This window comes from Pelodiscus sinensis, chromosome 21 (genome assembly GCF_052426305.1).
Source record: "Pelodiscus sinensis isolate ZL-2025 chromosome 21, ASM5242630v1, whole genome shotgun sequence".
NCBI classification, from domain to species: Eukaryota; Metazoa; Chordata; order Testudines; family Trionychidae; genus Pelodiscus; species Pelodiscus sinensis.
In genome coordinates, this window is record NC_143072.1 from 25,585,846 (window position 1) to 25,607,207 (window position 21,362).

At 46.1% G+C, this 21,362-nt stretch overlaps 1 protein-coding gene across 1 annotated transcript in view; it reads right to left on the reverse strand.

Moving 5' to 3' along the window:
- Window positions 1-231: 231 nt before the first annotated feature.
- Window positions 232-21,362, reverse strand: part of CPD (carboxypeptidase D) — a 36,966-nt gene continuing 15,835 nt past the window's right edge. Inside the window, exons 6-21 of the mRNA XM_075904622.2 lie at window positions 21,070-21,261; window positions 20,041-20,208; window positions 18,566-18,675; window positions 17,866-17,968; window positions 17,160-17,302; window positions 15,564-15,733; window positions 14,575-14,886; window positions 11,336-11,531; window positions 10,748-10,883; window positions 7,963-8,112; window positions 7,409-7,504; window positions 7,256-7,320; window positions 6,391-6,522; window positions 5,626-5,811; window positions 5,186-5,285; window positions 232-4,041 (exon numbers count right to left, since the gene is read on the reverse strand). Of these exons, the coding sequence (XP_075760737.1) occupies window positions 3,815-4,041; window positions 5,186-5,285; window positions 5,626-5,811; window positions 6,391-6,522; window positions 7,256-7,320; window positions 7,409-7,504; window positions 7,963-8,112; window positions 10,748-10,883; window positions 11,336-11,531; window positions 14,575-14,886; window positions 15,564-15,733; window positions 17,160-17,302; window positions 17,866-17,968; window positions 18,566-18,675; window positions 20,041-20,208; window positions 21,070-21,261 (2,486 nt within the window). The 3' untranslated portion in view covers window positions 232-3,814. The remainder of the gene's footprint in view (window positions 4,042-5,185; window positions 5,286-5,625; window positions 5,812-6,390; window positions 6,523-7,255; window positions 7,321-7,408; window positions 7,505-7,962; window positions 8,113-10,747; window positions 10,884-11,335; window positions 11,532-14,574; window positions 14,887-15,563; window positions 15,734-17,159; window positions 17,303-17,865; window positions 17,969-18,565; window positions 18,676-20,040; window positions 20,209-21,069; window positions 21,262-21,362) is intronic.

Below are 21,362 nucleotides of genomic sequence, written 5' to 3' on the forward strand. Positions count from 1 at the left end.
CAAAAATTGAACATGAAGGATGCCTGTCAGCAGTAGCACTCCTTGAATCAGGTTTGCTCCCATCCACCTCCCACTGTGTGGACAGCACCAAAGTTCAAGTGAAGGTATATCTACTTGAGCTACACAAGCACCATAGCTGGAGTTGTGTATCTTCACTCAAACTTCCACATACATGTAGACGTGGCTTAAGACAACAATGTATTCAAGATTTAAGCTATTGAGACAAGCACACACAAGACATCAAAATAATTTTAATAGAGTATTAGATTTCAGTGTACAGGTAAAAAACAGAGCACACTCCTGGTAGAGAAAGTGCGGTCTCACATGGCACACAGATTGGTTTCTTTTTTTCAACTAAAAGTCAACCATTTTAAGTCCCTTTTTAAAAGTTCACTTTTGAAGGCACAGTGCATAGACCTATGCACTCCAGAGACGAGTGCATATGGGTGATGCTGGCACCTCCACAAAGAGGAGTGCTGACAGTGGCTGTTAAAGATGGGTCACAGATGGCCTAGGGTGTTGGAAGAAGGGGTGTGGAAGGCAGTCTGGTTAGCAAAATCAATACAAAAAATACCTGCCTGCCAATGCCACAGAAGAGCTGCATATTTGCCCATACAGAACTAAGCAAAAACACTCACCCCATCTGGCTTAGAAAAGTCTCACTCACATATTTACAAAACAATTCACACCAACTTAGCTCACATGTATTCACCTATGCTAGATAGTTCAAAATACATTCTCTGAGGGAATGGGGTAAATTCAATGCTCTGAAAGGCCTGTAGTCCTCTGACAAGAGTTATTGCTTGTGGGGCAGAAAAAGGATGCTCCAACTCCCACACTGAACCCGGCATCAAACTAGGAAAAGCTAGAAGTAGATGATCAGTCTGAAAAGCCAACTTTAATATGAAAACCCAAATGGATTTACTTTGGGCCTCAAAAGCAAGAGCTCGGGAAGTCAGGCAGGCTTAATGTTACTGAGGGATAGCCCACTGCAGCCTGCATAATAGGCCGAGAGCAGAAGAAATGGAGCCAAGTCATTTGTTCAGCACAGCTGTAATCTGGCACATACTACATCTGCGGTTCCTGCAGGAGTGAGAGAAGATATAGCAATAGCAGCTCCATAACACTGTAGCATAAGGAGGGCAGGAGCTCCATGTCTGATCCCATTTTATACCTAACAGTGTATTTGCCAAGTGTTCCGTTAAAAGGTTGAGAAACGCATTTGCCATGTTAACACATTTCCACAATGACCTTCTCTCCAGTTTGGCAGCTCAATGGAGCCAATAACTCAGACAGGCCTCCAGCAGATAATATGGGGGGGGGGAGAGTAGATCCATCTGGTACACGATGTGCAATGTTCAGGCAGAACTCCTCTCCTGGGAGAGGAGCATAAATACCCTCAGATCTGGCAGAATTGCCCCAGTCTTATTTTTAAGAAAGGGAAGGACATGGGAGACGCAACTCTCTACCAAGAAAGTTCAGTTCTCATCCCCACTAGGTGGCAGTGTCCACACCTTTCCAGCAGAGACAATGACTAATCTACTAAGTCAGACCCATTGCTGATACTCTGGGGCAGCAGGCTTACAGCCAAGGCAGCAGCCATATCTAGGTCATACTGGAGACTCTCCCCAAACTTGGCAGCCTATGGAATGGTTTTAACAAAAGTTGGAGGCATAAATACCATAAAGTTCCAGTCTCTCTGGGTAACTGGAGAGTAGCGTGAGCATTGCTTGACAGAGGACTGAGCTATCAACTCTGTTCCATCCAACAAATGCAAGTCAGGTGACATCTGACATCTTGTTAGCATCTGAAGTTCTCAGAAGAGCCAGGGAGAGACTAATGGGAAAGACTGCACACAAACACCCATTAACCTTTGGCAGAATTTAGTTTTTTAGTAAAAACAGGTGGGTTACAAACAGATCTCAGCTGCCGTTCCCTTGAGAGCTGCATTTCCACAAGCACAGCGCGGTTCTGTTGGGTGCAAACAGCAAAGGCTGGAGAATGCTGGTCCTCATGTCTTACAAAAGGATTTCCTTCTTTGCTCCAGGCTACAACACTGAGTGGATGCACCAGTGAATCACTCGTTTTATGCAAGCGCCCGGCCTTTACAATGAAATCATCTTTAATTCCTGCAAGTCCTATACTCCTGAAGGGAACAATGCAGGCATTTGATTCATGCTGCTGAGCGCTAGCGCACTCAAAGTGGAGGCAAGCTAGAAAGACAGCTAAAGGCATTGGAAGAATCAATCAGGTATTGGGAGGTCTGATTTAGACCATCTTAGCACAAGCCCTCCCTTGTTAAAGGAGTCTTTTAGTGCCAACAATGCCTAAGTTCTGAATCCAAGTTTTCTCTCACAAGTGTTCTCTCACAGAGAGCCTTATGCATAGAGTTGAGCTCCTGTTTACATGTCAGGTGCTATCCCAAAAAAGGAGCTACCCTTGTTCCAAACCCTCTCCACACACCCCTTCCCTCCTGATGTATTCTGGTGACTGACAGCGGCCATCTCCCCTCGGAAACAGCAAAAGCTCTGCTTGTGGTCCTGGAGCAGCAAAATGCCTGTCCTGCTGTCTGGATGTCTAGCAACTTTAGGGTTCAATAAGGGAGCAAAAGGGTCAGCTTTTAACAATAGCACGTGTCAGGAATGGGCATTTTTCTGTATCAGATGGGCCTGGGAAAGGAATTTAAGTCTTGAAGGGATTTGAGACAGAGGCCGTCATGGAGATCCACAAGTTGTCCCATGCGGCTGCAGAACATGAGCTGTGTTTCCTAAGCAGCAGCAAGTTTAAGTGCTTTTCAGACTCCGGCAGACCTGAACAGGCATGTCAGTAGCCAGCTGTATTTAGAGTCTAGACAAATCCATGGGTTGAGATTACCGCTGTTTGCTCTTTTAGCATGTTGTCATGCTACTGTTACTCCCCATTCCCAGGTACTAGCTAGTCTCCACTCAAGGACAGGCAACAGGACATGTCACTTGGCTGGCTACATGGCCAGCCAGAAGCAAAAGGGGTTCTGTCTAAGGTGGTGCAAGTGAACCTGAGGATTTTCTTTTAACTAGAGAATGGCAGAGTTGTAGTGTTACCAGACACCCAACTCCTACTGAGAGAACTGTAGCTTTCCCTCCCTTTAGTGGAGGAGCATCTCATGCCTGGGTAAGATTCTCCCGCCTGTCAGTTTCAATACAGAGGTAAGTTCATGGAGAGGCCATGTGCGAAACACGTTCCCCTGCACACACCTGAAAAGCATTAGACGCTTGAAATAGATCAGAGAAAACCACAGAACCTTTGCACCCTTGGAGTGGGGTGAAGCAACCGAAAGCCAAGCTCACTGTCCATTTCTAATACCATTCACCAGCAGTGCAGCTGAGGCCTTGGCCAAAACTGATCGAGGTTTCCCCAAAATGTACAGAGGGAAGAAAAAAAAAAATCAAAAAAAGGAGAGATAAATAATGGCTTTAAAGCTTAGTACTACGGCCCCCACCAGGCATTTGGTTATTACTCCACTATGCCTGCAGCAGGCTGGACTGCCCGGAAACTGCTAGCAACTCCCGACTGCCAGAGCTCACTAATAAATTGCCTTCCATGTGTTTCCATTGCATGGAACTCCAACCCCGACCTAGCATCCACAGCCTCCGACGTCTGCTGACTTGTGCACTAGTAGGAAAGGAGCAAATAAGAACACGGGAGGTTGAGAACTCCCACCCACGTCTCTGGAGCTTACACATTCTGCAAGCTAATGATCCTGATCTCAAGTAGAAGAGGAGCCCCCCATTGTAGGGCCTGTCCGTAGGGAGCTTCCCATTCCAGCTGGCGTGTATCAGTGTTTGCTGGAGTATAATGTTTCTTCATCAGTGTCCGTCTCATCCTGGAATTCGTGGCTCAGCAGGGATTTCTTAGAACCGGTGGACATCATCCGGATCTCATCCTCATAGTCATCATGGTGCTGCCGTAGGCGATGGAAGCCATCCTTGTGCCTGTTGGACTTGATGGAGCAGACGCACCAAATGATGCAGGCTGTGAGGACCAGTGCTGACATGGTGGCACCTGACAGTGAGAAGACACATAAGTAAGGACCATGTGAATGCGTGCGCACTCCCACTGGATGCCTGCAGACTCCCTGTCGCTTACGGCAGAAGCTGTGCGCATGAGAGGGAGGAACTGCAGCTGCTTTCTTCATCCAACTGTGCCAGTGCATGTTGCTCCTAGCCTTCAGCTAAGGGCCCTTCCTATGCAGCAGCTTTGTGATGGGCAAGGCTGGGCCCAGCACAAGGTTAAATTAGGGATGTAAACTTTAATCACTTAACCCGGGGTGGGCAATGATTTTTGAAGGGGGGGGCCAACTTCAAAAATTTCCCAAGTGGTTGCAGGCCTCGGTCGAAAAGGGTGGGGCCTTTAAATAGCAGGAGTTGAAAGGGCTTGTGCCTCCCAGGCAACATGTTCTGGGGTGGGGCTGGGAGCTTCTGCGGGCTAGATGAGGGCTAGGAGGGCAGATCCAACCCGCTGACAGCCTCTTGTCCCACCCTGACTTAACCAGTTAAACATTATGTATAACCCATGGTGTCCAACTTGCTAGCCACTAGTGGCTATTTGGCTGGGTGAGCGTGGCTAGTTCATAACTGGTTGGACACCACAGGTTTAACCAGTTAACCGCTTGAACAGGGGGTGGGCTGGAGCAACCCCCTTCCTGCATCTGGTGGGGGGCTGCTAGTTAACTACTCACATCCCTAGGTTAAACTCAACCTTTCCTTGATAGCCACCTTATCCTTGCACTCTTTCAGGCCAACACAGTGGTCAGGCAGTAGCCAGCTGTGCTGCTTGCAATGTGGCCTAGAGTAAGGAATGATACTGTCCCTTACTCCCATGGCCAAGAAACACAGACTTGTCATATGTAAGCTTTTCCCATTGCTATTGCTATTGCCATCCCCCCTCATTAGCCAACTCAGAAAGGGCCCCAGTAAGAATGCTGCAGAGAGGTCCAGTATCCACCTTCTTAGCTGCAGATATGGCACCAACAGGCATAAATGTTGTGGGCTAAGGCAGCAGGAATAAACAATGTACCTAGAATAAAGGGCAGGGGAATGGCTAAAGACCACAAATTAACTTAGTGGTAGGATGGAGGGGCAGGGGGAAGAGAAAAAGCTATTGTCAATCTCCCGGATGTGCTCAAACAAAGGGTGTCTCAGATTACCTGCTACAGTTACCACAAGCTCCCTTGAAAGGCCAAATATCCTGTTATCCATGTCAAACACGATCACCACAGAGCTGGCAGCATCATGGTGCACACGTACCTGGGGAAAAATGCACAGGCTGAGAATGTTTAATGTTGTGTGAACATCTAGGTAGGAGAGAAGCACATGAAAGCCACGTGGATTTGCCCAACAGCAGCAAGTGTGATGCAGAGGCAAGCCACATCTTAGAACTATGTCACCAAGGGATCATGCTGGGATGTTCTCTGCACAAATTAAACACAGCCACACCTGGCTGAAAAGCAATGTTGTTCAGCAGCTAATAAACTCTAAACAGATGAAATCACAAGACTGAGTAGGACCCTTAGACAAGTCTAGTCATCGAAGGGTGCCACATAGAAGACGGGGAAGCAGAGATCCTGTGATACGGTTGCACACTCACCCGTACATGCTGCTGCTGATATCCTTCAGCTATTGCACTGATGTTATGTAAGCCCGGAGCCAACAGCACATGGAAATAGCCACCTTCCTTTGTATAGATTTTCACACCGTCATTGAGTACAATGATGGCCTTCGACACCGGCTTTCCACTCTTGTCTTGAACAAATCCATGGACTCCCTTATGAACCTGAAATCAAGAGCGTCAAGAGTTCAGACCCAGAAGTGGGGGGAGATATTCCAGTGTGTGAGGAGTTAGAGTGTGAAATAGAGCAGGGGCTCTCAATGCTATCAAACTCCATGACCCATCGATACCGTAATAAATGGTTTTCCGCATATAAAGTCCAAAACCAAGATCAGGGAGCAGCAGGCAGGGCAACTGCTCACAGCCCTGCACTACAGGGGGCACCACAAAGCTAAGTAGCTCAGGCCTTAGCAGTAGCCCTGGGTGGTACGCTCGGTGTCCTGGGCTGCTATGGGAAGACTTTGGCCTTCTGCCCTTGACCCTAGCACGTTTTAGGGGGTCCACCAAGGAGGCCCTGGACTTCTGGTTGAGAAGCAATGAAAACGAGCACCACCCTCTGCTTGGTAAGTAAAATGCACAATGCAAGGAAGGGCTGACAGAGCAGGACCAAGCCGCTACCCAACACCCTTGCTGACATCTCATTCCTCTGGATCTACCACTATGGGACTCCAGCCGAAAGGACAGGCTGCAAGTATCTGTGTGCTCCCCTTGCAGATTCTTCTCTCAGAACCATGAATCTCTCACCTCCACAAGCATGCCAAGGAGAGATTTCTTATTCTCTGTCCACAGACTAGGGAGCTGTCCAGCATTTGGGAAGTAGCAGCAGCTGGTATACACTGTGATCTCGGGGCAATGGCCAAACGTGACACTGAAATCCTGAAAGACAGGGGAAGGGGTTGACACAGACAAGTGTTTAAAAGGAAACCTCATTCCAAAGCTAACTGGTGACTTTGGCATAGCTTTGCCCAGAAAATCTGCTCCTTTAACACTACAGTAGAACCTCAGAGTTACAAACTGAGAAGTCACCCACATACAGGGTTGCCAACCATCAGTAAATTTATGGACAGTCCGTAAAAAATTAGCCGAAATTGGACATGTCCGTCAAGACAGTAAAAAAAAAAAAAATGTAGGTGTCTGTAAATTTCACAAAAAGGCAATACAATTTCAAAAAACAGCAATTATTCTACAGCAATTAAATCTCCTCTGTGCTGCTTCAGCCATTTTACTGGGGAGCAGCAGAAATTGGACGTTTTAGTTGAGGTGATGTAACGTGAATCACGTGATGTTACCATCTGCTAACTAAATGAAAGTGAGTTAAATAGCATATTGTTCTTGTGATGTATGAATGACAATGATTACTTTTCACTTTTGACCATTTACGTCGTCTTAATATAGTATAAAATTTATGTCCAAAAAAAATTTGTCTGTCCATAAATTTTTCCCATTTTGTCCATAAATGAAATTTCTGTGGGTTGGCAACCCTGCCCACACACCTATTTGGAACTAGAAGTACACAACAAGGCTGCAGCACACACGATTACAAAAAGCCCAATCTCCACAACACAAAACAGTACAATAGCAACTACCAGGGAAAGGGAAGGCAGCATACCTTCATACTGCCCAGGTGACTGTGCCACTCTGCCCCACGGATCACACCTCCAGGAATGTTCTTATCTGTACCAAGGGACAAGAGTCAGAAAACCCTCTGCAAGGAGTGGATAACACAAAAAGAACCTCAGTTCAGGACACCATATGCAGTTACCTGACTCATTCGTACAGCCTGGCTGACCCAGATGCATTGTTGGATGGTTGTTCGCATACAGCGATGCCAAATGTTGCAGAGTTTCTTTATTTTCCACTAGAAAGAGAAGGTTAGAACATTAGGAGGAGCTGCCCTTAATGGAGGCAAACTCAATTCATGCCATAGCAGCGTACAGATGGACTTAAAACAGGTTTACGGGCTGAATAGTTTCTAAACTGCATTTCCTGAACATTCTGAAGTTTGGCCAAATGGATCCTACCACTGAATCCCATTGCAATGGCTTGTTTTTAACGGCTACCAGATCAAATACGCTCAACACTTCCTGCAATGGAGAGTTCAAAATCAGTCTTTACACTGGATAGGCCAAACATAGGGAACAGTGAACCATCTTCCAAGGGGCTAGCATTATTGCCAGGAAGCCTCAGAATTTTCATTTCCCTCTCACTTCAGATAAGAGGAACCCACTCAAACACAAATGACTGGCTATGCAGCTAAAACAGGACTACTGAAACAGTAACTGCTGAGTACGGAGGGTTGGGAGGAGTCTGGGTTACCTGTCTGCACAGGTTTATCATACGGGTAAGTTACGAGCAGAGCGCCACCATCCAGTGCAACAGAGAGGCTGAAATCTCGCTTCAGGATCAAGTTCTCAACGATTGCTTTGGTCTCTGGCTGTCCCATCCCAGGGTACAAGGAGAAGTTGCCTAAAAACAGAACAAAGGAAGTCATAAGAGCTCAGCAAAAGAGTCTCCTGGGATAAAGGTTTCCAGAAATATGCTCTTTGCTAGTGTTGGTACTGATGCCAGCTGCAAGTGATTATGAAGCTATTTCTGTGGGGCCCTTGCCAAAGCACGTGGCACCTTACACCCTTTAAAAATGCACATGGTCACTCAAGACAGACATAGAATCCTAGATCTGAAGGGACCTTGAGAGTTCATCAAGTCCAGTCCCCTGCCCTCACAGCAGGACCAAGCACCATCTAGACCATCCCTAATAGATGTCTGTCTAAACTGCTCTTAAATATCTTCAAACAGAGAGATTCCACAACCTCCCTAGGCAATTTATTCCAGTGTTTAACCACCCTAACAGTTAGGAAGTTTTTCCTAATGTCCAACCTAAATCTCCCTCACTGCAGTTTAAGCCCATTGCTTCTTGTCCTATCATCAGAGGTCAAGGAGAACAATTTTTCTCCCTCCTCCTTGTGACACCCTTTTAGATACTTGAAAACTGCTCTCATGTCCCCTCTGTCTTCTCTTTTCTAAACTAAACAAGCCCATTTCTTTCAGTCTTCCCTCATAGCTCATGTTTTCTAGACCTTTAATCATGTGTTGCTCTTCTCTGGACCTTCTCCAAATCTTTCTTGAAATGTGATGTCCAGAACTGGACAATACTCCACCTGGGGCCTAATCAGTGCAGAGCAGAGTGGAAGAATGACTTCTCATGTCTTGCTCACAACACCCCTGTTAATGCATCCCAGAATCGTGTTTGCTTTTTTTGCAACAGTGTCACACTGTTGACTCATATTTCGCTTATGGTCCACTATGACCCCCTAGATCATTTTCAGCAATACTCCTTCCTAAACAGTCGCTTCCCATTCTGTATGTGTGAGACTGATTGTTTCTTCCTAAGTGGAGTACTTTGCATTTGTCTCCAGATCATTTTGAATGATGACCCTATCCTCCAAAGCACTTGCAATCCCTCCCAGCTTGGTGGTATCTGCAAACTTAATAAGCGTCCTCTCTATGCCAATATCTAAATTGCTGATAAAATATTGAACAGAACCAGTCCCAAAACATACTCCTGCAGAACCCCACTTGTTATGTGAACCATTAATAACTACTCTCTGAGAATGGTTATATGTCAGTTATGCACCCATCTAGGTTCTATTTCCCTAGTTTATTGTTAATAACATTGTGCAAGACCGTATCAAATGCTTTACTAAAGTCTAGGTATACCATGTCTACTGCTTCTCCCTTTTCCACAAGACAGGTTATCAAAGAAAACTATCAGATTGGTTTGACATGATTTATTCTTTACAAATCCATTCTGACTGTTACTTATCACCTTGTTATCTTCCAGATGTTTGCAGATGAATTCCTTAATTACTTGCTCCATTATCTTCCCTGGCACAGAAGTTAAACTGACTGGTCTGTAGTTTCCTGGGTTGTTCTTATTTCCCTTTTTATAGATGGGCACTAGATTTGCCCTTTTCCAGTCTTCTGGAATCGCTCCCGAATTGCATGATTTTTCTAAATGATAGCTAAAGACTCAGATACCGCCTCTATCAGCTCCTTGAATATTCTAGGATGCATTTCATCAGGCCCTGGTAACTTGCAAACATCTAACTTTTCTAAGTGATTTTAGCTTTTATTTATTTTTAAACCTACTCCATTTCCACTAGCACTTGCTATGCTGGGCATTCTGTCACCGATCTTCTTGATGAATACCAAAACTAAGAAGTCATTGAACATCTCTGCCATTTCCAAATTTCCTGTTATTGTTTCTCCCTCATCACTGAGCATTGGGACTACCCCTGTCCTTGATCTTCCTTTTGCTTCTAATATATTTGTAGAATGTCTTCCAGTCAATTAATGGGTGCATTTGTCCACCACTTTCAATATTGAATACACCTTGCAGGTTACTATTTCCCCCAAAAGCCATGCCATGCTTCATGTTTTTCCATGCAACAAAACCAGCCAAAAAACCCCAGTCCAGCACTCAGACAGGACAGACTTGTGGGGCTCCAATGTAACAGCTTTAGACAATGAAGGTGCAGCATTGAGCAAACTCCAGAAGATGGAGGAAGTCAACAGCACAAAGGAGGAGAGTGTCTGGATTTAAAGGATCTTCCCTGCCCTCCTCCCAGAACAATGAAGTCAATATCAAAAGTCACTTGAGGTCTTGGATCTTAGATGCTACTACATAGACTATGTCATGAACAAACCAGGATTTTTTCCTCCTTCACACAAAAGAGGTTACAGAAGGTAACTTGAACTCATCAGGATATCCCATCCAGTTAGAACAGATACGTAACTGAAGCAGACAGCGGTGCCAGACCTTACGAGAACACAACTAGCCATGTTCAAACGGTTAACTGGTTAAACGCTAGTGTTTAACCAGTTGACCAATAACTTAACTGGTGTGACTTGCCGCTGTCAGAGTTCATCAGCAAGGACTGGTTAACAGGCAAGCATATCAATAAGCCTCATGCTTCTGCTTACCAGGTAACCATTTAACATCCCTAAATATGACTGACACCAAGTCTAGCATGGTTATGCGGGAGATCTGGCAGAAACCAGCATAACGGTGAACCAGAGAATAACTGTTAATTAGCTTTACTTGTGAAGTCAGTGTCCAGATCTTTGCCACGAGCATTGGTTTGTCCAATCCTGGATGAGCAGTCTCTCTCTTGAGCAATCTCGCGCCCATCTGGATTTAGGGAAGGTACAATCACAATTCTGGTCCTGTCAATGAGCTACACACAGAGAGAAGACTAAGTTCAAAAGATTCTCCCAGGTTTTCACAGCCAGTGATGACAGACAGTGAAGAATTCCCTGCACCTTCGCTTGCTCAGGTTCCAGGAAGCGCTGCCTACTCCACAAAAGAGTTTGTCCTGAGTTTTCAGCATTGTGCCCAGGATGACAGATCCAGGCCAGCCGCCCCACAACAATCAGGATGGGACACCCTATCAACTCCCACTGACTTTTCAGGAGCCTTCCCCTGCCCTCCTCAAAGGCTTAGTCCCTCAGAGTTCACACACTGTCCTCAGTGCCCATCCCCCACCCAATATTTACACCAGGAAGTTTTCTGGATTTCATATAACCACAGTCCCACATTAGGAGGAGGATTTCACCCATTAACCACCCTTTATTCGGGCCACGACCCTGTGGCTGGTCGAGCAGCTGTCACCGGGCACTGGTTCCTTACCTTGGTGATGGCTGCGTTCTTTTTGTAGTTCATACAGAGGAACTCCGCCAATGCCAAGAGCAGTTCTGTGCCAACTGGAGCATTTCCATGGATACCAGCCACAAAGCGGATCTTGGGCTCCTCGGGCTCAGACTGGTTGGGTTTGTTGGATATTTCGAGGGACGAGATTTGACGGTACTCAACACTGTGGCCCAAGCTGCCAGGTGAGAAACAAGTCCCAATTATTTATGGCTGGAGAGCCACCTTTGTACAGGTCAATGAGGGCCAGGAAGGGAGCAAAGCTGTTCCCAACAGAAAGGGACAAAGAAGAATTCCCTGCAATTCTGTGTTGCATCACTAAGTGAGAGAACAACAACAGCGTGTGTCCTGCCCAGCCAGAACTGCCTGCCTGCCTAACATTTGCAGGATGCAAGCATACATGCAAAGCTGCTGAGTAAGAGTCAAAAATAACTGGTCCTACTCCAGGAGATTCTTTGACACGCAGAAGAAAATCAAAGCCTGAAAGCTGAAATCTACTGAAACTGAGCTGATTTGGAGATTAGCAATACTGGTGAACAAGCAGTGAGAACTATGGAGGGGGACATTGTGATAAAAGGGTACGTTTAAAGGCCCACACTGTGAGAAGTGACTGAATGTTCACAAGAACATTAGAATGACCTATGCAGTGTTGTTGAGGTCATGGTGGTCTTAGGACAGAAGAGTCATGAGGTGGGAGAGGTCATAACTTATTGGACCAACTGTGAAGAGAGAGACAGGCCAGCTTTCGAGCTTATCTTACCAGAAGATTTCCTGGTGTAAGCATGGCGGGGGAAGGGAGGGAGGTTTGAGGACAGGAGAGCTCTGTGTGGCTTGAAAGCTCCTCTCCTTTCACCGACAGAAGATGGTCCAATAATACAGATAATCTTACCCACAGTGAGCACGCTTACAGATAGAATTCAAGCACTGTTCAAATCATGCCTGCCAAGCAAGAGAAATCTGGGACTAGAAATCAACGAGCAAGTGTCACAACTTAGACTTAATTTGTGGACAAAATAAATAGATTAGAGACAGACTCTGGCTAGATCCTATATGCCACTTGGGATTTGAGTTTGTCTTCCTCTCCCCTACCTTGTCCCGTCCCCCCGCTTTCTATCAAATAAGCCTGGCTTATCTGGACAAAACAGCAATATTTTACAACATTGCTGTAAGCCTGTGAGCAGAAAGGTAGCTAAATCGAAAGCCCTCAATGGCCTGATGCAGATAAAATGTTGCCATGTCTCAGGAGAGCTGATAAGGCTCATTGCTATGTTCCTATGTTTTTCCAGCAGTGAGATGATGATGTGACAGAAGTGGCATTTTCCATCTCCACTGTTCTTTTTCCTTCCCTCCTGCGTGTGCTTGTCTTGTCTTTTAAAAAATGGAAATGGACTTCAACCGCTCCAGCTTATCTCAACTACATTTTGCCCAACAGGACACAGATCTTTAATGCCCGTTATGAGATTGTCAGACAAAATTCTTTACAGCTAAGAGGACAGAACGAGGAATGTTGTTACAATGAAAGCATTGCCCAACACATTTTGATGCTTTCACTGGGTTTCCTTTATCTTTAAAAAAATGTTAGAAGGATTTATAGCATGTCTGCAAGGTGCTGAGCAGAATCAGGTCTTCTACTAAACCTTGGACCTTGTATACGATTGAAATGTTAGACACTCACGTGGGGACGTTAACACCTCTGACTCTGAGGGTGCATATACCCCATCAACTTTAATACAGCATAAGAGGGATGCTGCCAAGGCCCATTTATAAACCCTTCTATTGACACTGATGAATATAGCCCCAATGCTAATGGATCCAACTGTGACTGGATTTGCCACTGAGAAAAGCAAAAGGAGGAAAACCACAAACCAAATTCCCATCATCTGAGGAGGTCACAGCTGACAACACAAGCCATGGGTCACTGCCATTAATCATCACAACCAGGAAGTACAAGAGGGTACAGATGAGAACAGCAACTCTTGTGAGCAGCACACTAGCATGCAATGCCTGGCAATAATTGAGCCAACAATGCGTGGGAGGCATTTAAATCAGCAGATTGCACCAGGTGCCATTCTAACCCCAACCCTAAGCGAAAGGACAAAGTGAAGGACCACAGCTGACAGAGGAGCACATATGGGAGGGCTCGGGCCTTGAACTAGGAAGGTAACCCAGAGGTGGTCTCTAGGGCGACAGTGACCTGGAAGAGATTACCAAGTCACAAAGGAAGGAAAGAACAAAGGAATGTCTGGGATCATTCTGCATGGAACCACGCAGGACAGGGCCATTCGGGATGCCTCTCCAACAGATTGCTTTGGTAAGTGACACTGTACCATTCTGGGTAGGAAGGTCAGAGGGAGCTAGAGAGGAGGGAATCCAGAGACAGAGACATTAGTAGAGCGTATTGGAAAAGACGCATGCACAGACTAGCATTCAAGTGAGCCAGGGCTGGGTCTCCTTTATCTAGAGAGTTACAGCTCTTCTCCAGGACCTCGATGTTCCTACTGTGTGATGGATAAAGAGCTCGCTGCTGTCAGTGACAGATTTGTATCTTAAACAACCAATAGTCTGGTAGTACTTTATAGACTAGCAAAACATGTAGATGGTGTCATGAGCTTTTGTGAGCACAGCCCACTTCTTCAGCTGACCAAAGTGTCATATGAAGTGGGCTATGCCCACAAAAGCACATGACACCGCCTACACGTTTTGTTAGTCTGTACAGGATACACTTAAACAACAACAAATGGTCTGGTAGCACTTTATAGACTAACTCAGCTACCCCCTGAAGATTTGTAACTGTGATAATACCTATTTGTCTGCTTCTTGGCCTCCCATCAAGAAACACACAACATGTCTGCTCATTTCTGCCTTCCTCCCTAAAGGGCCTTTTGGATTCTCCATCTTTCCCATTCATATTTCAGTCTTCTTCCCTCTGTCCCAAACTGTTGATTAATCTGAACAGAAGGCAAACATTTTCCTGGATGTTTCAGTGACCATCCAAAGCCACTACAGCTTTGAGATTATAGCTCCATCTGCCATCCAGTACAGATACCTGCTACAGGTATTGTCTGTCATTTGACATTAGGCACCTTCTGATGGAGACTCTAGCTTCCTGTGTATGGAACATGGTGAGCACACTCGCGGCAGGACCATCATGTGCCATTTGCTACTCTCTAGCCGCAGGCTGTTTCTTTGAGAGGCAGTGAGCCAGAAGCAGCATCACTTACGTGGTGAGATTTGTGATCTGGGGGTAGTTCAAGTTGAGGGCTCTCAGAAAGTCAGACAGGTCTTTGTACGGATGGTAGCGGTAGGGAGAAACATCCATCGAAGAGTTTAGCACGAGGCGTTCCAAACCACTCTCAGCAGAGAGGTCTTTGATCAGGCTCTCAAACTCCTTGGTAGAGGGATCGCTAGTGTCTTCGTTCTTGATGATGGGTGTCTTCCCCTCCTCAACTTTGGAGTCTGTTCGTGACAGAGTGAAGTTGACTTGCACTGCACCTTTATCCCCAACACTGACAGTCTTGGTGAGCGGGTTATACCTGCCCGAGAACACAACATACATGGAAACTGAAAGTAGGTTCGAAAGCTACATTTGTTGCAATACCTTCCCCAGCAGGACATCATGTTAGGCTGTAACCTGCTCTTGATCAAACTAGGGCAAGGTGCACAGCAAAGGAAAACAAAACAATAGCAAGTCAGTCCGAGAAAAGACATTATGAATACCATGCGGGGCAGAGGACTCAGAGTGGGAGGCAGAGATCGCCATAGATAACTGCAGTTCCTACTAGCAGGTGGAGCTGGGGAAATTCAGCAGCTCAGGTACTGTGGCCAAAACTATCAGGTGGGTCTTTCGAGACAGCTTTGACCAGAAGGGTAACCTGGGGTTGGGAGAACCAGAGCAATTAACGAAGCTATTCTTGAGTAGCTGTCTACAGAGAAGCTTCTCTGAAACACATACCTACTTAACTTATTAACCATGTTCCATCACAGGTAACCATCTGTGACTGACTCCCTTGTGAGAACTACCATTCCCATGATTGGCAGTTCTGTGGACTAAATGCCCTCTATTAAAGTTTTCAGTGGGTTGGAGTCCAGGGGGTGTTAAGTGCTGTGCTCAGGATAAGCACAGGTCCCAGCACTCACTTCAGGCTGAAGGGAAGAGGCACTAGTAACAGCTGAATGAGGGGAAGGTTTGTCCAAGGTGCCAGTCACTCACCCTCGGGCAGATGCTGTGATTCTGTAAGATCCTTGGACCAACAGGCGCCAGTAGTCCCCAGCCTTGTAAGTCGTGACAGGGTGGTCGATGTCAGCAACACTAATGGTAGCATTTGAGATGCCCCTTCCATCTGTGGCATCCAGCACAAATCCCCTGACACCCCGGTGAACCTGGACAGAGGATAAGAAAACCAACATGGTTCAGTGTCAACAAATCGGAGGCATTTACACCACTCAGCATTGTGATATTCACACAATGAGTAACGCACCCCACGAGTAATGGCAACAAGCAGCAAATCGCTGTGCATTCCCTGTCAATTCTAGTCCTGCGGGACGTGAAGGGAATCTGGGCCCAACAGGGCTGGCCCACATCATTTTGGCACATGAGGCGGGGAGCTCAAATGACACCGACATGCCCCCTCGCTTGGGCCAAAACTCTGAAAGGGTCAATTCTGCCTTCTTCCTGTTCTACTCCTCTCGTGGTACTGCTCTGCCACCTACCCCAATAAAGGAGAACTTAAAATGCCTTGTTCAAAAAGTGTGAACTAGTGGTGCTCCCCCCACCTGAGGCGGCCACTTCAGTTCGTCTCATGGTAAGGCCAGCTCTGGGGTCCAGGTTCCCAATGTACTCTGTGATACCCTGTTTGAAGCCAGTTTCCTCTGAGGGGCACAAGTTTCACTGAAGCCGCAGTGGTACATCTTAGGGATGCAAATGACTAGTCGACTCTCTGATAAGCAAATGCTTATCGGATAGTCAACAAGCTTGTCGACTACCCCCCCTCCCCCGCCTATCAGAAAGAGGCAGCAAATGGGGGGAGAAGGTGGTACTTCAAAGTGGCAGCACCGTGTAGAGACTGGGGCCAAACCCCGGGCTCCATACGGTGCTGCTGTTTTGAAATGCCACACAGCCCGGGGCCAGCTGGGGTGTTCCCAGGCTGCACATGGTGTTTCAAAGCAGCAGCTCCATGTGGAGCCAGGCCAGGTTCAGTGGGGGAGTCCCCAGCTGATCCCAGGCTCCACGCAGCGCTGCCACTTTGAAATGCCACGAGGAGCCTCATGCTGCGCTCCCCACAGTGTTTCAAAGCGACAGCACCGCATAGAGCCCAGGGCCAATGGGGGAGTCCACAGCTGACCCCAGGCTCCATGCGGCGCTTTCACTTTAAAGTGTTGCAACAGCCCAAGGGCTGTTTCTACACTTCAAAGGCGGAGGCGCCCTATTGACTAGTCAAAATGCCTCCACAGCGCTGCCACACCAAATCCCACAGAACCAACTGCATGGAGTCTCCTCCAAACTTATGAAAGGTTAAGATACTCCAGTTAAAGTTTAAGCTATTGAGCAAGCATCACTGGCTTAAACTTCCATAAGGATTCCTGCTATGATCACAACTCATTTGCGGGTTTGTTTTTTTTTAAATCGGGGTGCAACAGTCACCCTTCTGGCCAAGCAGCAGTGCTCCTTCCAATCTGTAGATGAACCCAGAGATAGACACACTGAGGGTCCTCTAATATGAACAGATTTATCTGGGATACTTCAGAAGCACTGTAAAGCATCATGCAGCATTTCTGTCCCTGCTGGCTGCTGACTGTAGCAGCTTACCTGCTTTATGAACTGGATCAGAGACCGGTGGTTCTGCTCCCAGTACTTTGGCAAGTCTTCAGCATTTGGGTATTTCACACAGCCTAACTCAATGGTCACTTCAAAACAGTTTGTGTTTAAATAGTTCCAATCTTGCATCCCACCTATGGCAGAAACATCAGAACCATAGTTAAGTACCTCAAAGTCTTCTTACAAGAATCATAAAATACTCTGGCTGTTAAGCTGTAGCATATGGAGGCATTAGAGATGTCACCCTATGTGCATATATCTAATAGCAAAATGCTGCCTTGTACAGAAAAGCGAAGAGGTTGACACAGGGTGAGGCCTCCCCCAATGCAGGCTTCAGAGATGCAGTTCGGACAGGTTTATTACTAAACTAGACACTTTTCATGCTTGTATCTCAAAAATATAGATGGTAGCAAGTTATGTTTAAGCATTCCATACCCCCTTCCCAACACAAACAAGCACAGCCCACCTGACCACAGGCAGGCATAGCGCAGTTTCACCCAGTTCAAAATGTTTTTGTCCAACTACAAATTAGAGATTGTAAGACCCTGAGAGCCAGATCCACCACGAAGAGATCTAGGTGATGAACTGGAAATTCTAGACAGAATCTCGTGTCCACAGATACATTCAAATGGAAAATAAGACTTGAGAGCCAGCGTACTCCAGGCCACAAACACTTTTCCCCCACATGGTGTTTTACCTTGAACATTGTACCAGTGAGCCCCATTAGTGATGCCATGGGGGAAATACTCATTGGGGTACATGTCCTTGCAAGGGTTGCCCTGGTACATCTGAGTATTTTCCTGGGAAAAAAAAAAAAAAAAAAAGAAGTGATCACACATGAACTCTGGACTTGGCACGTATTGTGGTGACACTTTCCACGTTAAGTCCGTTATATTTTAATATGCATCTTGAACTGGCAGCATGTGTTAAATACGGAAGGGTATTTATGAACATATATAGCCACACAGAGCACCGTTCTCTGAACTAATGCTAATCCAGTGCTGATTATCTACGGCCACAGAGCACCCGCCCATGTCTGGTCACACCCATGCTTCCTGTTGTGGCTCATCTGCAATATACCACTGTCCCTCCACCAAGGGTCTTGCATACACATTCAAATACTCCATTTCTATGGCTTCCAAATACATAGACAACATGCTGTTCCTACAGCACCTGATTATTCTGGAAATTAGCTCCTGCAAAGACAGCCTCTTGCAAGACTGGTTCTGCTGGAATCCCAAGACAGACAGCAACATTACAGTTTCAGGGCAAGACTCCATGAACTTCACCTACACTTAAGTGTTTTTTCCAACAGTTCAAGCATTTTTTGCCAACTGGTCAAAAGCAGTTACCCAGGTGCAATGTGCACTTGCTTTGTTTTTAAATTATAACCTTACCTTGGAATAAGAAAGCGCAAGCTGCTGAAACACAGCATCGTCTGGTGATTTACTGTAGATGGCTATTCCTTTCTCATCATCATCAAAGGGGTAATTAACCACTAAAGAACCTGCAGGGGAAGGAAGACACTACTTAGCGTGCTTTTTAGAATGGATTTTTAAAGAAAGGATGCATTTAAAAACAAGTCTGTGCATTTGCCAAGGCTTAGAATCAGCCACCGTACTAAGCCAGGTAGATAAAGGAGGCAATGAACATGTACTAACAGTTACCAATCCACTAGGGATGTAAGTATCATTTTAAAGAGCACTTGTTGAAACATGAATTATATCGGTTAACCATTTAATGATTAACATGATGATGGTGCAGGACTGTCACCTGGCTCTGTGCTGCAGGGGTTCAGGCTACTGCGCCAACTTATTTTAAATGATAACTGCAATATATTAACAGGAAGAGCAATACTTATCAGTTAATCATTTAATATTTCACATCCCTCTAGTGGTATGTTCAAAAAAATGTCATAGCAATTCTAAACCTGGAGCACTGCAACTCAGCATTTTGCCCCCGCGTGTAAGAAAGCTGGGCACAGAGCATGGGGGGCAATTTTCATCTGAGATGGAAAAGCCAGAGACCAGGAGGTTTACAGAAGGAGGAGTGGAATTTGAGTCAGTAGTACCCTTGACCAGCTGCAGTTACAACATTACATCCCTTCACCCCTTAGGATGACTTCTTGTTACAAGCTTCTGTGCATAATTAAGTCGAATTAAAGTCTCAGAGGGGTTGCCGTGAGTCTGTACCCACAAAAACGCGTCCTGTGGCACCTTAAAGGCTAACAGATTTATTTGGATATAAGCTTTTGGCGTAAAAAAATCTCAGATAGCATTGTCACCAGTTTGCATGAACTGATTTCAACTTGAATTTAGATCATTCCAAAAGGCAACTACTTCAATTATTGGGACTCTAGTAGCTGAGCCAAACAGTGAGGAGATGATGCCAAGCAGTTCCATTAAATCCCTTGATGTTCTATGGAACAAGACATCTAGCCAATCTGGATACGTGGTGCAGCAGACACACTTAAGGTGAAGAACACTGAACCACCCAGAAGTTAATTCCATGGAGACCAACACGGCTCATTTAAAGGTGCTTTTGTTGTGCTCATCACTAGTAGACCTAGGTGCCTCCAGATTTGGAAAGAATGTCATAATTTCCTCTCAAGAGGGCCAGATGAACTGCTCCCCTCAGGGGTAAGTGGCTGTAGACTTCTGCCAAAGGCCCCTCCTTAATGCATTATTGATCTATTTAGGCAAGAGCCTGGCAACTGGCCAAAGGAAGCCAATTCCATGACAGAGAAAATTCTGCAGCTCTTCCTAGATACAGAGCTGAAGCACACAAGTATCACGCAGCCTCCACAATGGGGCACAGTGACCACCCTTCTCCCACTAGGTAGTTTTACAGCAGGCTCATTTTGTCTACATACCTCCATGCAAGTTTGCTGAGAGTACGAATGGAAAGGCCTTAAGCCAGTTTATGACAGCGACGGTCTCTGGCTGCAGCGGGTCAGTCGTTGGGAGGAACTGGTCTGGGAAGTTTCGGTTCAGGTCATAGCTGTTACTATTGTTTCTGCCAACCGTGCTGCTTCTGTCTCCTGAAGAAAAGACAAATATGTTCAGCCTGCATGCCCCACTCAGAGCAGCACAAATTCATTACCAGCTTGCTTCAATGCAAAGGAAAGAGAGGGGATTGCTCTGAGACTGCCCAGAACACAGAACTCTCCACCAGCCCCACGGAGGTTAGAAATACATTAAGGGGCTGGTTTCCTACACCTGTCCTCTCCAGTCCCCTAAGGAGGAAGCCCACTTCTTGCATGAAGATCTTGGGAAAGCAGCCTGCCAGGTGGCATGGACACTTATGCGGCTTTGCCTTCTGCTCTCCCTAGGTTTCTGATTTCATTACAGTCAGTACACAGAGAGATGACAAGTGCCGTTTAAACGAGGGAATAATCTACATGGACTGATGTCATAATCAGAAAAACCCCAGAGCTGCTCTCTCCAAACTAGTTTCATTACCAGTAATGTAATCAAGTAAACAGCAACTACTGCTTGAAGAACTGGCTTTGCCCTCCCAATTTGCATAGCTACAACCTTCAGAGAGTTCACAAAGAGCTGCTTTACCAACTCCAACATCGCAATAAGACTCCGTTAATGATCCTTGGAAACATACTTTTCAGAGTGCCAGTCTCCGAGCATGGATCTTATAAGTCTGCAGTTGTTGCTGAAGCATAAGGGCACCGTAACCATTTGGAACACAGGCACAGGACTTCGCACATCAATAAAAGCGGATGTGCGCTCCCACACAGGAGAAGCGAGCCAGTTCTCTGCCCTTCTGGGTCAGGAAAAGTTACGTGCAAATGGAAGTTAGGCTCCTGACCCTTTCACAGTGACACTCTCTAGTGCTCACTCTTGAGCCTATAGAACATGAAAGGCTGTTCAGTAACATGCAGAGCTACCTTCTTGGGATTTTTCGTAGCCATCGGGGTTCATGGAAGGCATGATGTGGATTCGAGTATTAAGGATCAACTCTGTGACTTCAGGGTCTGATCCAAAGTTCTTGCAGAGATAATCGATAAGATTCAGAAGCAATTCTCGACCTACTACTTCATTCCCGTGCATATTCCCAATGTACTTGAACTCTGGTTCACCTGGACAGAACAGACGTTTCAGCAACAGAACCATGGCTTTGTCACTATAATAGACAGCAATACTTGGAGACACCCCGACACAGTAAAGCCAGTCTGAACAC